At 38.8% G+C, this 20,606-nt stretch overlaps 1 protein-coding gene across 1 annotated transcript in view; it reads right to left on the reverse strand.

Moving 5' to 3' along the window:
• Nucleotides 1-20,606, reverse strand: part of gnas (GNAS complex locus) — a 32,310-nt gene that overhangs the window by 8,630 nt on the left and 3,074 nt on the right. Inside the window, exons 2-5 of the mRNA XM_042491384.1 lie at nt 17,214-17,286; nt 9,678-9,732; nt 9,367-9,486; nt 3,561-3,658 (exon numbers count right to left, since the gene is read on the reverse strand). Coding sequence (XP_042347318.1) covers nt 3,561-3,658; nt 9,367-9,486; nt 9,678-9,732; nt 17,214-17,286 — 346 coding nt within the window. The remainder of the gene's footprint in view (nt 1-3,560; nt 3,659-9,366; nt 9,487-9,677; nt 9,733-17,213; nt 17,287-20,606) is intronic.

The following is a 20,606-nucleotide window of genomic DNA, read 5'->3' on the forward strand; positions in this document are numbered from 1 at the left end:
TCGTGGGTTGCTACAGTTTGCTTTATAATCAACACTGTGGTCGACAGAGGCAAAACCGCAGACATGACTGAAACATTCAAGTGTTGTCCCTTATCAAGTTATTAAATCAAAAATAACTTTTGAAGCCCCTTTTTAGATCCTGATAAAGTTAAAAGCATCAACTAGGTGCATTTTGAGTGTAAAATTAGAAGGCTAGATTTATGAACAACTTAAGGCTTTTGTAATCACTGGCTCTGTTACACATTCACCTTTTAATGTCCTAAGAACATCAGACTGGTCAGGTTGGTCAAAACAACCTTAATTTGTGCAGGGTACCACCATCTCATCATATAAAAATAAAATTTCAATAACATGATTTCCAGATCCTGAAGTTTCAACTGTTTCATTAAGCTATGAACTTGCAGAAGAAGTATTCCACTAATATAAAGAAGGTCCTCACATAATACTAGGCCATCTATGTAGCAGAAAGATGCAAATACATTTGAAATGGATGCCACATGACCACAGAGAAAAGAGAAAGGGGACTGTGCCATTGGCTTTTGCTCACTAGGTAGAAAACCTACAACTACCAGAATGCACTGTGCCACACCTGACTAGTAAACATTCCCACTGGAGGGTGATATAATGTGCACTGTTTGGGAAAAAGGCTTGATGATCAACAATCTTGTATTTTTGTTAAAAAAACATGATTCTGAAAACATTTGAGGTGAGAAATAGGCAACTCTTTGACTGAATTTTGGTTTATATTTGATCAGTGCTGCTTAGTTTTACCATTTGATCTCAGTTTTTCTGTCTCAGTTTTCACTGAGCAGGAAGCAGTATGGCGCCCACCACCTATATACAACTCTCACTTTATAGGCGAGAAAAAAGCAGTGCAATAAAAAATAAAATCTTCCGTTCAAGTAACAATCGGAGAGCCCGCGAAATGCCAGCAGAGTTTCGGGGGTTTTTGATACAAAGCTGGTTGAAAAAGTATCGCTTTAAGTTGCTAAGTGCTGGTTTGGTAAGTAAGTCTGACATGTAAGTAAAACACGGGCACATGGCTAAATTACTTGATGCATCATGAGGGAACTAGGAGACAGAGAAAGGAACTTCTCATCTCACAAAAGAAGGAGGATCTATGAAAAATCAGTGTATTCCTGAATTAAACAGCTGAAGGGAAAGGCACGTGAAAAGGAGAGATGAGAGTGCACGTGAGAGTGAACGTGAAAGAGGGGATGACACAGAAGAAGAGAGGAGGACACAGAATGAAAGCGTAGTAGCGTCTGTCTGACATTACAGAGCAGATTTCAAAAATAGCTCCCCAGCGCCCTGGCCTCCAGCACGGTTACCATGGAGACCCAACCACGGGCACTATTAATAGTCTATCAACTCCCAATCTAGTGCGGCTGGACTGGGTCCAGAAAGAAGACAGACAGACAGATGGAGATGGAGAAAAGGAAGACAGGGGAGAAAACGAAAAGCAAGAGCAGTATGAGATTGTTTTTTTATGCTGGATGTGTGAGCGAGAGGAGGGAGAGAACACAAGACTGGACTGTACCATCTCAACAACCTGAGGGAGCACTCGGGGGGAGAGTTTCCCCTTGTGTCAACTTTCAAAAACAACACACCAATCTTAACTGCTTAATTAAGTGCAGATAATATTCACAAAGTCATTCACTATTAAAAAAACACCTCATGCTACTTGCTCATAGTCCACAGCTAAGCAGCAACGATCTCCTCACACACCACCCCTTCTCCCTTCTCCTCCTTAAACCATCCTGTGATCTGTAGATGACTCAGCCTCGGCCATGTTTGCTCCCAAACACTGCAAACTGCTGCTGTTACATGAAAAACTATTTCTCTATCTTTTATCTTATCTTTGTGTTTTTTTCTGCAGTTTCTTTGGAAATGATAACTGTACGCTCAACTCTGAGCTGTTAAAAACACATTTAAGATGCTCTAGTGCATCTTTAAACAAATACTTTTGTATGGATTAGATGCAACAATAAAAAGGTTGTTTTGGAGATTATATAGGGTGAAAGAGGTTTTGTGAACAAAAGTCTTAAAGACAGGTGGCAGTGTGGGGCCTAGATAATCACAGGGCACAGCACACTGTCAACTGCACATATTCAAAACTGTATCAGACGTAATGTTCATCAATAAAGAAACAATTTAGTGTTTGATGCACATGACAGAGACACATCAGCCACCAGAGGTTTACAATGTTATGATCACTGCCAGTGACTCCTGTGTTGCCTCAGCAGCTTTACATACAGCCTCCCCTATTTTTTTTCCCATATTTGCTTAGATTTCTCCACACTTCCACTGATAAAAACATCCTAAGAAATGTAGTGATGTAAACTGACCTGGAGCAAAATATTGGTGGGACAGGCAAAGATGTTGCTGATGTTGGTGCTATCTTTTCTTTGACTTAATATGTTTTAGTGCCTGTCTTTAGGAAGCAAATACAAAGATGTTCTCCAGTGGACAATCTGACTTGACTCTATTTTCACTGTATGCCAATGTCAAATAACATAATAACACTTGAACAGATTGAGGCTCAAGTCATATCTCTGAGGTAACTTAACGGGAACAAAGCTTGCGGTCGGTGGTTACCGACAGTTGCCACTAGATGTTACTGAAGAGCCAAAGCCTATAACAACTGTACATAAATTGTGTACTTTAACCCTTTGAAACCTGAGCAAACTGGCTTGATCGCTCTCTCAGAAAAATGCAAAAAAGCAATGAGCAACTTACAAAATGGCACCAAAAATGAGTCTTATTCATTAAACCTGTTAATAAATGTTGGGTAAAGTTAACTGTGTGATGCTGACAGTTGTTCCTGTCATTGTGTGGGTCACTGACTCAGTTGCAGGAGCAGATAAACAGAGAGGGGGGGGGGGGGGGGGGGGGGCGCCTGAGTGGATCAATCTGCTGATCGCAGCACTACAATGAAATTTGTTTTTATCCATTTTAAATTAAGTTGCAGTAAAGTTGCTGTGATTGGACAAAACTGAAAGGTCACACAGAAAATCATGGCAATTGGCTGAATTTGTGTAAATAGTTGTGATTGCAACTTTGCAAAATCCTGGAGGGACTGTTTAATAGCTTCCCTTTGTCACCACTCCGTATACACAAAACTGAACAGGGGTAGCTGCTCTGTTGCTTTCAGCCATGCAAGACATCTATTATTACAGAACCACCTGGGATGTCCCAGGCCCGCCTGCCCTGGTTTGTGTGTAATCTGGCAATATGGACCAAAACAAACGAACAAAGAAAACGCATTTAAGTGCCAAATATAGACAAAACAATAAATCTGTTAATCTAGAAAATAATCATTATTTGCTGCCCACACGCCAATATTACATCACCACCAACTACATACTTAAAAAGGCCCAGAGTTAATTCAACACCTCTGTGAAAAAGAAATGTAAGTTTTGAAATTACTAAATCACTTCTTTTCTTTGTGTGTGCAAAGCTGTCGTATTGTATTAAATTGTACAGGTGCACCTAATAAACTAGTGCCTCAGGGCACAGATCATATCACCATGTATCTGGACTTGCAGAGGGATACTTACTATTGTGCACAGTCGATTAGCTGGTACTCGTTGGATCTCTCATAGCATGCCTTGACCCCCTCATCTTGCCACAGTGTCTTTGCATGGTCGTAAAACTCCTGAGGAGAAAACAAAAATACATGAATGACAGGACACAGAAACTGTCACAGAAGAGTAACATAATAAGTCTTGCTGCTCAGTAGACTAACTGGAGTAATGCACTGATGTTTGTGTGTCTACCAAGCTGAAATCTGATACACTGTTGAAAACATACTCAGTTTCATTTTGCTGGGATGTCCAATTATATCTTGTATTTTAAGCATAAAATGAACCTTTGCCTTTATTTAACAGGATCATCTTCTGAATCAAAGAAGAAAAGTGGTTCTTCAAGTGGGGTACATTTTGTATTATTTATTGTGCATCTAACACCATACATGACAGCTAGAAGAAAGAAAGGAGGACAGGGTTGTGTCTTGTCGACGATGTGTGTCTGAGGGCACCGGGCACTCAGCATTTTTGTTTGACACCACATGCAATGTACGTTGTGCCTAGGCAATGCCTGCGTACATGTCTGTAAAGGTAAATAGTGGCGGAGAGAAAGAAAGACACCTCACTATATACTGACAGACACTACACACGGACTTGTTTAACATGCTGGGACAGTGTGAATTAACCACAACAGGTGTTCTCTGTACATGTCATCTCACAGATGCTGGGAAGAAGCTGAAAACACAGTGATCCAGGCAGAACATGTGACTTGTGCAAAAACCTCCAATAACACACAAAAATATGTGCCTGGTTTTAGGACTCATTCTTGGGGTTCTCTGTGTAGAAATATCAATTAAAAAGAAGTATGACTAAAGTCTCATTTATCCAATTGTATGCTCAGTACTTCTCAAACACATGCATTTTCTTTAAAGTTTTAATATTTTAAACACTTCCGCATACACAAAGATAAGTAGTGCACCTGTATAAGTCAATGGATTGCACAAGTTGAGTTTTTATGTGTGCTTGCCCAGGACACAACTTGTATGAAGGAGTGTTTTAAATAGGACAGTTTTGGAGAAAAATGCATGTGTTTCGGAAGCACTGAGCATATGAATGGATAAATGACACTTTGATTATACTGCACGAGTTGTTTTAGAGTTGGTTAACAGAAACTAAACAACCTCAGTTAAAGTTTGCTCAAAAACAGCCCAGTTTTTGTCCGGTGAGGGTTATATAAACAAATGTGCAATCTTTAATAGAATTCTACACAGGGTGAAAATGATGCTTGTGACATTTATAGTTTTTGACTAGCTCCATTCAATCTAATCCTGTCCGGACTGTTTTTAACTGGTGCTTGTAGGGGAATTTACAATTCAATGTGTATTAACCAGAAGAAATGATCAATTATTCAATTAATAATTGTGAGTTTCTCTAATATTTCTTTTTTTTTGATTGTAGATTAGTAGATTATTTGATAATCACAGGTTGTAGCAAGTATCAGGTATGCTGATGTCAAGACTCAGATAAGGTTAAAATACAGGCCAACACCAGTGACTCAGCAGTGTGTTTTGTGTGTTTCGGGCTGTTTAAACGAATTAACAGGAACCTTGTGGTTGATGTGTCTATGAAATGCCCTTAATCAGGTCAAACACAGGCTACTTCCTTGTTCCAGACTGGGAATACACCAACACCTGTCTGTCTCACTCTTATGCACACACACACTCCGCACATGCACACGCACAAGCACACACGTTCTTTAAATTATACAATTTGTAATGGAATAGATCAATTATCTATATGTAATGATTTACAGGAAATTATCCAATGATTAGTAAAGCATAAAATACAACCAGGTAAATTAAAAATGTCAGTCCCTCCTACAAACGCGCACACACAGACATGCACACACGCCTGGTATCAGTGCTGTCCCTCTGTCTCTCATGCCAATTGAAAAGCAGAATATACTTTCGCCATCCTGTTTTATAACTTGGAAACTATGCTGGGCTCGTCATAAACAAGTCAACCAACCAAACAAGTAAAGCCAAACAGAAACCGTAAACAAATAATTGCTTCCCAACAGCTCAGCATGAGTGGAATTCCTGGGCAGCAGCGTGAGTTAGTGGTTAAAGAGAGCATCCCGCAGAGGGAAACTCACAGATTTGATTCCTGTAACAGCTGATGCGTCTTAATGAAGTGTTGCTGAGCAAGACATTATTTAGCTGTCTGCTCAATTGCTACAAATCATTTAGGATAACCGTGTTAGTGCCACCATCTAACTAAATAAAAAATAAATCAATGTATCTGGTAAATATGGTCACCTGGGTTAAACATACATGTACTGCCCTTTCCCTTCTTTTTATCCCCATGGATAAAACGGATCATCATCTTCCATAAGTAACCTTTTATTCACCTTTCTCTCATCTCCGTTGCAACTATTTCTGTATTATCTATCATAAGTGAAGTGAAGGTGAAAATGAAGGTGAATCCACCCCAAATTACTATTATCCTCCACTGACATGTGAAACTGTATTTCTGTGTACATATTGTGGTTCAAAGATGACTCCAGGAAAATCAAACAGATGTTTCCAATGCAGTTTGTGTGACAATTTAATATTTCCCTTATTTTATTTCCCTGTTTAGTTAACACAGTTTTCTTTTGATCTAAAATTGTTTGCTGGGTTTTATTTGTACTGCTATTTTTTATTTGGGTTTTATTTCTGAATCCCTAAAATGAAGAGCTTTCAAAATGCTGCTGACTCCACCTGAGTTTGACAATCCTGAGGTTGTGTTTTACACTGGACAATGATGCAGACAGCCATATTTAAAGTGTAAAGCCAAAACACCATAGCTAGGTTGGCATACATCTTGATATTTCATCCTTCTTGTGTGGGTTTTCTATCCTCCCTGTTCTGGTCGATATGTAGCTGTATTTGCATTGCAACAACACCAAACCTATGTTTTTGATGCCTTAACTGCTTTTTTATTCATGTTGATTTCAGTGACAGCTCCATCTTGTCGTTGGTCCACAAAATCTCTGATTTTTTTTTCCTGATACTTTTTGCCATTGCTATTTGTACTATTTGTTATTTTCTGTATTAAGCTACCAACTGCAAAGAAAATCTGCCTCCTTTATATTGGCATGCATGTGCCCAGTGCATGTGAACAGTCTTGTGAGATTGATTTTCAGACGTGTTCGTATATTTTTTCTGAACAGCGCAAAAATGTTTGTGTTCGATTGTTTTATTTTAAAACCCCATCTTAAAATCATGTATGTAAGTGTGGATATGGCCAAAGAAAATCATCAAATTCTCATTTCAGAAGCTGAAATCAACAATTGTTTGGCATTTTTCCAGACAAAAAAAAAATTAAAAAAAGCTTAAAGAATTTATCGATTATCACAATAGTTAACAATTCATTTCCCGATGAACTGACTTGTAACTGCAAGTCTTTATCCTTGTTTGCCTCAGTTGCATCAAACTAGCCGTTAACTTGGTAAATGTGTCTGTAATTGTAATGTCAAAGACCTGTTAGTGAGAAAAATCTTGTAAGCTGCATGGTCATATAAATGTAAAAAAAAAAATCCTTTCATCGTGCAGTTTTCCATGACAGCAAACTCATCATGTGTTTACAAACAGAGTGCTCTTTTATAATCAGTCATGCGATTTATTCACTCTATTAATGCAATGCTTTCTCCTTGCTTCCTCTCACTCTTTCACAGACCCCTTTTCTTCTTCCTCCAGGAAAAGTTACATTACAGGAAACCTGACTCCTTAGTTATGAGATGCTATCAATCCCCATAAAGATGTCTGAGTGCCGCATCAGTTTAAATAACACAACCACTGGTGCTGAGAAGCAACAAGTGTCTTTCTAACAGACACTTCAGCAGGGTCAACGTTGACAGGACAGCTGACCCTGTTTGCTGAAGGTCCTCATCTAGGACTGGATGGAAAGAAACAAGAGGCGCTTTAGCTGCCTTATGTCTCATCATTATCACAATCATGCATTAAACACAAGCAGTTGCTCTGATTAGGTCGTTATGCCAATGAATGCATCAATTAATAGGCAAGTCAAAATGGTCATCTTCCGTAATAAAAGAGACATAAAATCTGTACCTCGAACCACTGAAGGACAAGGCCAGTGTTTTTAAGCGTTAACTCATTCACTACAAATCACAACATTACATGACTACAGCAACAGGGTTTTTAAGACTTTTTTTAGGCGGCCATTGTTTCCATTCATTTTAGACCGTTATGAAAATCACTGTCTAACATTGTTGTTTTTTAAAAGATATCAAAATGATAACAGCGTGGAAATGTAGTTCAAGCACAGATAAAAGTGTTCTTTAAAACAAATTATTTCAAGCATGTCTCAACACCTCAACACAGCAAGATGACTTTCATTTTGTACTGAAATCAGAGATTTCCAGGAGGTAAGTGGAAAAACAAATCAGCAGAGGTGTAAATACAGTTTGAGATAAATGGGTTAAACATTCAAAACCACTGTTATGGTTGCTCAAGAAAATAGCATTTTCCAGGAAAACCTCCAAATGTTAATACACAAATGTATAGGTCAAGTTGCTACAATATTCAATCATGTGCTGTATATGGGAAAACCTGTGGTGAAATTTTGATGATTTTATCATGTACTGTAATTTGGAAAGAGAGACAGGTGGACAAATGCCTCCATAGCAACATATACCGAATATTACAATGACAGGATGTTCAAAGTAAATTACTAGAAAATGAACTACAGCCTCTATTTCTAAGTGAGACTTAGAGAACTGAAAATGAATTAAGCCTGACCCCAAAGGTGACTGTAGATATACAGTGTGACTCCCAGACCTCAAGGTTTGGTCTCTTGGCTCGGACAATTAGTAGATGAGAACGTCCCACTGAGAATATTTAACTCACACAGATGTTCCCCATCAGGTCATTAGTAAACCTCAGTGTTTGCTACCTGTGTCAAGAGATTATCACCTGGGATGTGGGGCTATTACCTACTATCGTCAATGGAAATGCACTCATACAAAGCTGAAGATACCTGCACCTGTTGCAAATGTATCGTACTGACCACAGCTTTACTTAAACTCAGCCATCAAACTCACATGGGGGGTCAAAACAAAAAGGGGCCTGAATTACTTTGTAAAATCTTTGAATTCATTGCAATGCTACACCAATAAACTACTATTGTACGTGCAGAAGATCAAAATTGCGTACATGGTAGATGTTTTTGAACCGCAGGCCGCACGGTAAAACTGCGGTGTGTCCCGCACTGTTGGCCCTCATTTGCATTAGTTGGCTTTTCCACTGCTGATTCATCATGTTAAATCGTTAGCGAAGCCCGTCGGTGATTGAAATCGTAATGAGGGGAAGCCGGTGGCCTTCAGATTAGGTGTGTGGTCTTAGCTAGAGTGGCTAGCGGTTTTTTATATAGCTGGGCATGTAGACAACACCAAGGGAACTTTGCTATACTATAAACTGCAGTGTGTCCCGCACTGTTGGCTCTCAATTGCATAAGTTGGCTTTTCCACTGCTGATTCATCATGTTAAATTGGCGTTAGCGAAGCCCGTCGGTGATTGAAATCACTCTGATTGGCAGTTCATATGAGAAGAGAAACGGTAGTTTAATTATAAATTCCATATATTTAATTATATGGAGTATTTATCGAACATGTTATCATTTGTTATATCTCTCTTGAGAAAGGTTATATTGAAATAATTATTGTTACGGTATTATTATCCAGCCCTACCCAAGACTGTAAAACCATTTCTCATCAAAAAACTGGTGTGAAGGTCATCAGAGTTTGTGTGAGTGTGTTGTCTGATATTGTACTACTCACAGATGGAAACTCAAAGTCCTTTTGGCTGACGAGGTTGAGGATGTATTCGATCCGGTACTGGTTCTGTGGGCACGCCAACTGCACTGGCGGTGCCAGGGTGCTCATCGCTGTTACTATGGTCTGTCACAAACACATAAACCAAAATAAAATACATTTAAGATTGGATGATAAAAGACAGACATAATTAGTAAAGCTAAAAAGGAAACTGGACTGATTGATTGTTCAATATATACCTATCAAATTATCGAGAGCTGTTGAGTTTTGTTTTTTTGTCTAATGATAAGTAGAATTAGACAAGCAGAGCCACTTACCTCAATAGCCTCTTTAATATTATTCTTGATGTCCTGAATTTTCTGCTTCTTTTCTCTGAAACAGACACAATAATTTTGTTGTAATGACGTACAGCAGTAACACAGATGCAATGTGAGTGTCTTCACACCAAAAATAGGAATTACAAAAGCCACTTTTACACAGAGATTGCGCTATAGGGTTGCAATGAAGCCCCCCCTTTACACCGCCCCTACACAATTACACAGAAACAAACGATGGCAGCATCATGCCATATCAGTGTATGTTTATTCACTGCATTGCAACATCCCATGATCAAAGGAGCCATGACGGGGGTGACGTTAAACACATGAGCGTCCGCCTCTAGCTTGACATACAATATATGCCTCGGCAGCTCTTTATAAACAATAACAAAGACATAACATGGGTCACACGCATAAACACGTCATCAAAATGTCAGACTTGTGCCGCCCATGATCACGTCTTTCCAGCTCCATGTTTTACACAGTCCTCTGGAGCTCTTACTACCTCCTGTCCTGGCTCAGTGGCAAGACCACTCTGTTTCCCCTTGCCACAATCTGACATTAAATACAGAAGGGTGACGTCACATAGCGGCGTGATATTCCTGCTTTGAACAGGCAGTGTAAATGTGGCAACAGAAAGAAAAAGATCCTATGCTACATTGATATCCACTGCCTGCAACCCACTGTGGTTCCTGATGCATGATTTTATTTTGAATCCCTTTATACAGAAAAATTACACATTAAGATGGTATTGAAGGGGTGTTACGGTGATTTATCATTTCACTTGTATAAAGATGACGGAGTGCCCCTTTAATTTATTAATTTTATGTGCTTATGTAATTTTGTCTTTGTACACAGTATTAGCTACTTTGGACAAGTTTTCATGTAAAAATTGTTGCCAGAAAACAGAATACAACAATCACAAAAAATATTAGAATAAGATCAAACCGTTTGTGAAAAAAAAAAAAACTATTCAAATGCTAATCTAAATGAATCTAGAGAAAAAAAACCTAATGAATTAAAGTCCATGACATGTCCACCAACGAGTCATCATAGATAGCATGCTCTACATTTGAACACAGCAGAGGGTTAAGTTATAGCAAGTATTGTTTAACAGTTTAACAGTACAGGGAAGGAGTTCCATGTTACTGTGACATGGAACTACAGTGAGCTGCACTGAGTTTGTTTTTGATCTGAGAAAGGTAAATAGACCTTCACTGGCACGCGTGGCAGAGAAACTATGTCTGTCTGCTGTGAAAGATATACTGTTTGTACAAGACATTTGGACTCTCTGTGAGAGAGATGTTTCTATTAAAGGCAACCAGAGAGCCAGTTAGCCTATCTTTCACCTTGAGCCAGCCAGGACAACAGCGCATTGTGTTTACAATAGTTCTATGTCAGTGACAAAGGGCGAGATGGGCCTCTTTGTTGTGTGGAAGTTTTTACTTTAACATTGCTGCAATAAAAACGATGCAAATGTTTATTAATTTCTTTAGATCAGTGCAATTTGTATTTTAAGTATAATCACAGGCACTGACACACCAAGGCGACGGCTGGCCATCTGTCAATGTCAGGCTGTCAGTGGGTGTCTGTAGCCCTAGTTTTATGGTGTGTCCCGCACCGCTGGCACTGGTATCTGCACTGGAGATGGTGGAGCCCATCGAACGAACGAATGAATGAAATCACTCTGATTGGCAGATCAGCTCAATACACGAAAAGAGAAACGGACATGAAGAGAGTAAACAAACAGCTGAAGCTGAGGTCTACAATGTTTTTCAGGCCGATGACCACTTAGCTAAAAGAGAGAGGGATTAGCGACCCCCTCCTACGTATACTGTATAAAACTGATTTGAAATTGAGATAATTCTCTGGATATTTTTGGGTCTTCTAACATATGCAGGCGCATGTAGCTGGCAAGTCAGCAGCAGTTGTTGCATGGCAAGGTGCATAAGCCTTACCCACTGCACTTTCACCAGTGATATCTCAGGTGAACAGTGTGTCACAGTTTCTTGCTCGCAAAGTTACAAAACATTCATTGTGGCTCACAACAATGTCCATACAAGTATTGATTGGCTTGGATGGCGGTGAAGATCAGGAAAGTGCATAGAGGATCTTAAATTTACATACAACTGAACAAGAACAGAGTAATATTGAGAACATACTGTAGGTCAATACTGAAAAAATATTCTCTCACAGCACACTCCAACAACACAAAATATAAGCACACACACCTTCCTGGGCCAAGCTACCATGTTGTTGCAATGCTTTCATAGATGTCCGTCAAAACATTTGTTCTCTAGCAGATGCAACAATAACATAAAAACAGGAGATGATTATTACATATACAAGAAACTGTATCATTTACAAGAAAGAAATGCCTAAGATGAAATCCACAATTAATAATGTGTTTGTCCTGTAAATCCAGTTCAGAATTTAGTATAGAAAGGCTTAAAATACACTATAGTGAGATGTTACAGTCCCACTAAGATCTTTTTTTTGTATTAGACTGACATGTAGACTTAAATACAATTTGTGTAATACTATGACAAATGGTAACAGATCCTGAGAAGTCTGTGAGGTCACTGTGTGCCAAGACAACACAGAGAAAGAGAGAGAAAAGACAGGGTAAGACAGAGTTTATTGGGTTAGGAGGGAAATTGAGAAGCCCTTGTTTATATTTTCAACCTGATGGTCATTAAAAGTCACATGGTGGTGTGTGTGCTCTCTCCTATCATGAGAGTACGACTGCATGCCAGAGTGTGGTTAGAGTGAGGGAAAGAAGACATGACACAACATACTTTAGTGAGGATGTCTGGTGATACATTAAGGTGGATAAATGCAGAATAGATAACAGGGACTGGGGCTTAAATCCATATCACAATAATTACAATTATATAATATAATTCAGTGTGTCATGATATGTATTTGATAATGGACCAGGGGATTAACACTGGTAAAAACACAGAATAAAGCAGATTTACGAAACAAATTTGTGTTTCTCCGACGCTGCTTGTTGTACAAAGGCTTCTAACTACAGTGGCTGTCACTAAAACGCAAATGGCCCTATCTCAAATCAGTGGGTTGTCTGTTCTGGGCTACTGTAGAAATATGGCGGTAAATATGGCAGTGTCCAAAATTTACTTTTGGACTCACTAGCCAAGGTGACTGGAAATTGAAAAAAAGGCCAAGCAAACTTTTTTATTATTTTTTTGGCCAAAATAATAAATTGCATTTTTTGTTTCATATATCGTTTGTTTCATTACATTCGATTGACAAAATAACATACTGCGTTGAATACAACTTTAAGAAAAGGCCAAAGAAAAATCTGGCGCAAAATGATTTTAATACACTGATCAACTCCTCACCAAAGGCTCCGCTACATACCTGTAAGTAAGTTCTCTGTGGTAAGCAGTGATGCAATGTATGTGTCTAGGGCTCTTATTGTGAAATATAAGAGCAGAGAGTGGAGCAAATGCCCTGCCTTTAAATATGTGAGAGGCAATAAAGAGTTTGCCATCTTGGCTCAAACAACTGGGCCGCCTTGTTAATCTATCATTACCTTCCTTAGCACGGGCACAATGCTAGCTAGCAGCAGACCAGCGGCAAGTGATACTTTAGCGGATCAGCTGACGTCAGTACAGTAAACAGTAACACAGAAGTAGCAGAGCTTGACACGGTTTCATTAGACAGCAAAGCCTTAATGACACCAAAACGGAGCAGAGACTCTAAGCATAGGTTTCATTTCAGCCCAAACTTTTACACGTCAGTGTGGTGAAAACCTCTTGACATTTACTTAACATGAAATCGACCCGCAGTTGGCACCTGGAGGGTGTTAATTTCAAACCCTGAAACATGGCAATCTAATGAGGACCACCCCGCTCTCTACGCATTTATAAATGGCTCATTCTAAGGTAAGGATAAGGAAGCCCAACGATTATTATTTTCAGGTGATTACACACAAAAGAAAATACATTTATAATATTATATTCCATTTCTGCCAAAATATCCCTCTAAATCCTGAAAACTGAACCTTTAAGTAATTCATCATTTCGTCTATACAGTGTCAAGATAATGCCTATCACTGAACAAGAGGAAAGGGCAAATAAATTTACAATATAAAAATGAGAAAAATTCAGAATGTGGAACCTCCAAACAGATGTTGGCAAAAACAAATATCCGCTTGTTATGTAAAACATCTATTATCAATATTTTTACATAAATACTTATGAATTGGTACCTGCTTGCGACCAACCCACAGACAGTTATCACCAGGCTATGCACCTCCCCTCAGCTCTGTGGGGTGTTAAGTGTCTTTGAGCCAAATGTTTTGGTTTTACTGAACAGCACGCAACTTAACTGTTTCGATTCAGCCTCATTGCTGTTTCGGTTTATCGGAGCTTTTTCAGCAAAAACAAAAAATGTCACAGTCCTCAGCTCTTGACCACTTGACAGCTCCAGCAATGAGGCTGGCAGTTACATGCCTTGTTCAAGGGCAGCTCAGTCATAGTCGAGAAGAATAGAGAGAGCTGAGTCAGTCATTCATTCATTCATTTTTTTTCATATCAGGCCAGCAATTGGAACCAGCAGTCTTCCGGTCACAAGCCAATTACTCTGACCTTTAGGTTACCACAACACTCAATCCATTCACCCGAAATCTTTTATCACAGGCGTTATTGAACTCTTTCAGTCTCACATCAGTAAATTTATGTCCTGCCTCAGGATCCGGGCTTATTAAAACATATTACTATGCTTGTCATGTGGAGACCCACCAGCAACCAGCCTGCAAGTTTTGGTTTTAGCAGATCTTCAAAGACATAGGTGATTCATTGTTACACACTTACAAGACAACATCTGACCGCACATTCAAGGTAAAACAGTCAGACAAATGCACATGGGGCAGAAGCCATACATGGCTTATTAAGAAAAAAAAAATCAACCCGACAATCCAAACAATGTCCCATATCTTCCTGTAAGTGATGCTGTATGTGTTTGTGCGGCTTGTTATTGAAGACAACCAACCACCTGTCTACACACAAACACAAACACACACACACACACACAGATTGAGTCAAACACACACACAAACACACAAACACACACACACACACACACACACACACACACACACACAGATTGAGTCAAAAACACACACACACACACACACACACAGACACACACACACACACAGCTCAGTGTTGAGGAATCACGAGCTGGGTCATACGCTTCTCTGCCTAAGGTGCTGATTTTCTGGGCTAACCTTGCAAAGATGCTTCCATCTCCATCACAACCACCAGAATAATACACATCATGTCACTGACACACACACACACACACACACACACACACACACACACACACACACACACACACACACACACACACACACACACTTTGGCTTATTGAAACAAGCACAAGCCAGGGCTGTGATCCAGGAAACAAAAAGCAAGACAAAAAGGGGAGCAGAATTGTATTCTTTAGTAAGAAATACTTGAGACTTGTGCTCCTTCAGACTTAATTTAAATGAAAAATGGACAAATCAATAAATTTACATCCACAAAAGCAGGAGAATGTTTACTTTGGACAATGAAGGACAGACGCTGAATGTCCTCTAATGACACAAGAAAAAAAATTACACTAGTTCTAACAGTTTGCATTCACTTTCTGTGCAGCAGCTGCTCCCCAAGTCCAGCAATCTGATCCAATCAGCTCTGATTAGATCGACTGATCATTAATCAACTTTGCGGCTCAAGTACTGCTGAGGAAAAAAATTATTTCTGTAAGGTTACCATTGCAACATGTCCAGGAGTTCTGGAAGAACCGATGCAGTTCTCAGCTGCTCATATAGTGAATGTAAATTTTAGCTTCGGGGGAAAAAAACTGCTCAGCTAGCTAACAGTGGTTGGCGAAGACACTGTCTAGGGGCTGCAGTTGTCCAACAAGATAAATTAACTACTTTTTTTGGTGTTACAGTGAAATATAACATTAGGCATTCTGACTAGAGCAACCTAATGATTATAAAGTAAACATCAATCAGTAAACATCACAAACAGAACACATACAATGGTTTCGATTGAATGAGTGAGTGTTGACTGGTTACTCTCAGCCAAATGCGCCATGTTCACTCGTAGTGACAGCAGCTGTTAAAGATATGAATAGAATATGTAGGTGTCCCTCTAAAAGCTAAATTACTAAAAGATTAGAAGAAAACTTTGCATATCTTTTTCCAAACAGGTATGTAGGAGAGGCATGAGTGGAGCACAACTTAGAAAAGATGCACACTGTCTAACTTGCAGAAATCATTGTTTCAGTGCAACACTTCAGTACTAGATCTTTATCAGATTAACAGCAACTGTTGAAGGTCTAGTACCAAAATGTTGCATTAAAATAATGATTTCTGCAAGTTAGTGTGCAGGAGTTTCTGTCTAAATTAGCAAAAGTTAGGTTGAATATTACTTTAATCAAATTTAAGGATTCATTTGTGTTTATTATCTAAGCTGGCCATTTACATGACTTAGTATGAGCAACCACAAACATTTAGTTGAAAGTCACCAGCTAACACAGTCACTATCTGTCACTGTCAGCAGGTAGTAGTCACTGCGACTTGCCAACGTGGTAAGGGCAGCACCAGAAACATGAAGCAGTCGCTGGATTGTCTATAGAAACACTCTCAGGCTGGCCTCAGCGACACACCGTGTTTTTGCAGAGAAGGTTTGTTACAATGATTCTTCTGAAATGTACAGACATGGCATTCTGCTCTATTCTAAGCTCTTGTCATTCAAACTAAGATATAACAATCTTATTTAGCATTCAATGACTGCAGTTCCCATAAGGCTTTGCATGCCTTTCAAAGTTTATTGGAAGATACAGTTCCTGACACCATGGAGATAACACTGTACTAAATTTGAACTCATAGCCATTAACTCAGCATTAAATATTCTCCTTTCTCAAGTTAAACGCTGTTGACTTCTTGAGCAAACAGGCATCTATATTCCCGATACATGGAGCTGCTAGCCCAATAACAGCAGAGGGATTAGCTCAAAAGTCATTTTCAGTTAAAACAATCAAGTATCTATTATCTCTACCTGCCAATATTGACACATCACATTAGTACATAACTTCATAATGCTCCAGGCTTGAGTTTACCTCTTAGCTGTCAAACTTCTATATCTGTACTGCTGTCTGACTATACTACTACACTGTCTTTAGGAAATAAAAGCATTGGTAATGAGACAACACATAGGTCTTCCAGTGGTGGTAGAACACTTAAGTGCAGAGTAATATCAAAATGCTTTGGCTGACTAATACTGTCTGATCAAAAAAGCATATGTATAAAACTAAAGACTGCATCTAATTTCAGATTCCTATAAAACCCTCACTTCAAAAACAGAGCACATCGTGATAGTGGTTTCACTGGACTGTCTCACTTTAAAGGCTTCTCCAAAAGTAGCCATCTGTATATTACTATCCATTGCATGCTGTGGATACACGCTCGTGTTCAGCTAGTAGGTAATAGGCCTTAACTCATATCATACTCACTCTGCATTAAAGCCGTTGACATGCAGGATCCTCATCTGTTTCACTATGGTGCTCTTTCCTGACTCTCCAGCTCCTGAGAGAGAGAAAGAGAAGGAAATATTAGAGATCTGTGGACATGTGACACAAGACCACACACACACACACACACACACACACACACAGAGAGTTGTCTGAAATGCCACTTTATAGTATGCGTAAAGCATTGTACTTGACTAAAAGGTTTTTAGAAGTTAATAAGCTGTTTTGATTGTGACTTACTATGCCCTACTGGAAACTTTTATTGAACAGACAGCATATTTCATACATGACAGTGATGTTATTTGGGAAATCTAGGAGGTGAGGCAAGGACAGTGCAGCATGGTCATGGCTGAAAAAATAAAACTTTATTATTCCACTAGATACTGTGATCAAAATCACAAGATTACATTTTTAGACATGATGATGACTGCCTTTAGACATTTCTGTAAAAAGCATGTTTAAATATTTTGCTTCAAAAGCAGGTGTTATGCTGTTAAACCAAATTTTAACTAGACTAAGACTAAATTTAACTTTTTTAAAAAAAAAAAAAAAAGAAAAGAAAAATCCATCACATGTATGTATGTATGTATGTATGTACAATGTGATCACTGGTCTTGTCTGTGGTATTTGGCTGTGAACAAAACAGTAAATTGCTAAAGTTATTAAACTAAAGATGCTAAAAGGCATTAAGGACCAGTTTAGGGTTGCTAGCAAGTTAGCAATATGCAGCAGGTCTGTGGATGGCCTGTGTCTATCTGCTGTAAGAATGAAACTCACATCTCCTGCTCTGTAATGCTGCGCCTGCAATGTGTTTTACTGCGTGAAGGGCAAGCAACAAGTTGCTGCTCTTTCACACGGCCTGATGCTTTTCCTGCCTCAGACCTTAACCATTTTCTCATTCAGTGATCTGCTCCTCTTTGCCTTTACAACTGACGTGAAGATTAACAATGACTCATAACTTTCCCCAGATACAAATACATTTAACTCTTTGCAAACATAAAGTAGTATTTGAGGCTTAAAAATTTGTTTGTGCAACATGTTATTGATCTGCATGGTTGTAAAGCATTTCAATACCTGATTTAATTTCAATCTTCCATTCTTTTTTTAAGCTATGCAAGATCTGCCCGTGGCCTATAGATTAAAATGGCCTTTTTGCTAACTCTGATGCATATACAGCTGTGAATTAATGTACAGCATCCCTGTTAAAAAAACCAACGATAAAAGTAATTAAAATACATTTCTCTTACTTACAGTGCAGTGTATGTAAATTATTACCACCATGTGTCTCATTTCAAGACAACGTTGGTCCTGTTTAGCCAAATCACACAGAAGATATACATTTCTGTTTCAACATGTGACTAAGAATGATGTTTGGATGTTGCGATTTGTGTCCCACATAGGTGATCTCGAGGCCCTGGTGGTTTTTTGGTGACATTTGGAATAGCGATAACTGACAGTTTTGTGAACACAGGTGATTACAGCAGAGAATAGTCCCAATATTAAGATTTGAAATGAAGATGTAGGTGCAACATGTAAGAGGGGAGATGTTATTCTTGGCTACGCTGGATCTCTCTGATGGAGAAAAACAGACAACTGTGACGACATCTGTGCTGTGTGGTGAAGGCTGAATAGCACTCAGCTAATTTATAATGGTCTGACTGGCAGTTTGCAACTGTTTTGTATAAGGACGTTATAACCAGAGTTTCCCACCCATGAGATGTATTTGTGGTCGTCAGAAACATTATCAGACAAGCCACAGAAGAGTCTGGGACTTGGGCATTTTGGTGGCTCAGCAAACTACAGCGCATACAATTAACTCATAACATCATGCTTTCAAATCTGACTGATGGCCTCATGTCACAATGTCAGCTCTCCTTTTTCTCTCCCATCTCTCTGTCTTTTCCCACACCACACTGCCCGGTGAAACGAGAACCGCCCAGCATCTTGCAAAACACCTGCATGAAAGAGTAAAGTACAATGATGCCCTTCTTGTGTATGAGAAACCATTCTGAGTTGCATGATTGAAAAAACTTGATCCGAGTATTGCATTGAAACTGAAGCAGAACTGTGTCCATTTTTTGAAAGCATTAAAAACAGCTAAAAATAGCAAACTGGCCCTCACGGCTTGGGTCAGATTCGTGGTCTTTTATTATTCTTTAAAAAAACATTTCCAGATATTGTTATTTCGGCTAAACTCTCATACAGATGTTTGTAAGGACAGCATTTAAAAACTGGTGCATTTGAGAGGTTTGGCTGGCTTAAAAGTAAAATACTGAAATGCTACAAGGGGATCCTGGACATCAGGGGTATGTCCAACAGTTAATAAACCTGCAGTCTGTGTGTATGCTGAAAGTTTAAATCCACACCAATGTTGTTTTAAAAACTAAGCCACAGCTCCAATAACATCAATTAAAAAATATGCTAACATTATGAAAAGACCTTAATGAACTCAAAGCTGTGTGAGTTTTGCAACACACGATACCAAAAAGGTAAAAATTGTTCAATTCTCAACTGATGAGATACAGGAAGACCAGGTAGCGGTCTGAAATAGAGTAAGTCTGGGATGATGGTATTCACAATGCAGTAGTTTCCTCAGATTATGAAATAATGAAAGAAGTCAGAGAGGTCATGTATTATTTTGTTAACAGCTAGCATTGCGGCTGGTAGATCTGCTCTCCTCTGCTCTGAAGGATCTAAAACCCTGATGTCAAATTTCCAGTGGTAAATGAATCTATTCTTAATATGCGACATGTACATACATGGAGCATCAAGTACCACTGTAAAGCAGACACAGATGGAAACTGCAATGTGTTTTATAAAAGTCAGGAATGCTGATTAACTTAAGTGTGAATGACCTCTGGGGCAGGATGCAACACAGTTAGTCAATTAAATGCAGTTTAAAAAAAACAGATAGCTGTGGTAGTGCATTACCATATTACAAACATCTGAAGAGTTTTGTGCACACAGGACTGACCCTTTGATTTCCAAATACTGAGGTGATACTAAACATTTAGAATTGCACTGTTAATTCAAATACCTGTAATAGTTTCACCCGCAAGTTCACCTCAATAAATTGTGAAGATTAGAAAAAGTATAAATCAATCTTTGGTCAGATTTGGTGACATATACAAAGATAAATTAACGGATTTAAACATGCATTCATGAATGAAGACTAGCTGAGGGTCATCATTCCCCTAGTAAAGAGAGTATTGTCTGTTAAAGTGTTACTTTGTCAACACAGCGCTTAAAATAACTGCTACCCCTAAATACAACATTCATTTTGTATCATCATTCCTTAGTCAGTTTTCAAAGTGAAACAAGCCCATTAACACTGTAATTAGGTGATCTATTTAATTCAATAACCAGTGTAGTTTT

Source organism: Plectropomus leopardus, chromosome 8 (assembly GCF_008729295.1).
Source record: "Plectropomus leopardus isolate mb chromosome 8, YSFRI_Pleo_2.0, whole genome shotgun sequence".
NCBI classification, from domain to species: domain Eukaryota; kingdom Metazoa; phylum Chordata; class Actinopteri; order Perciformes; family Serranidae; genus Plectropomus; species Plectropomus leopardus.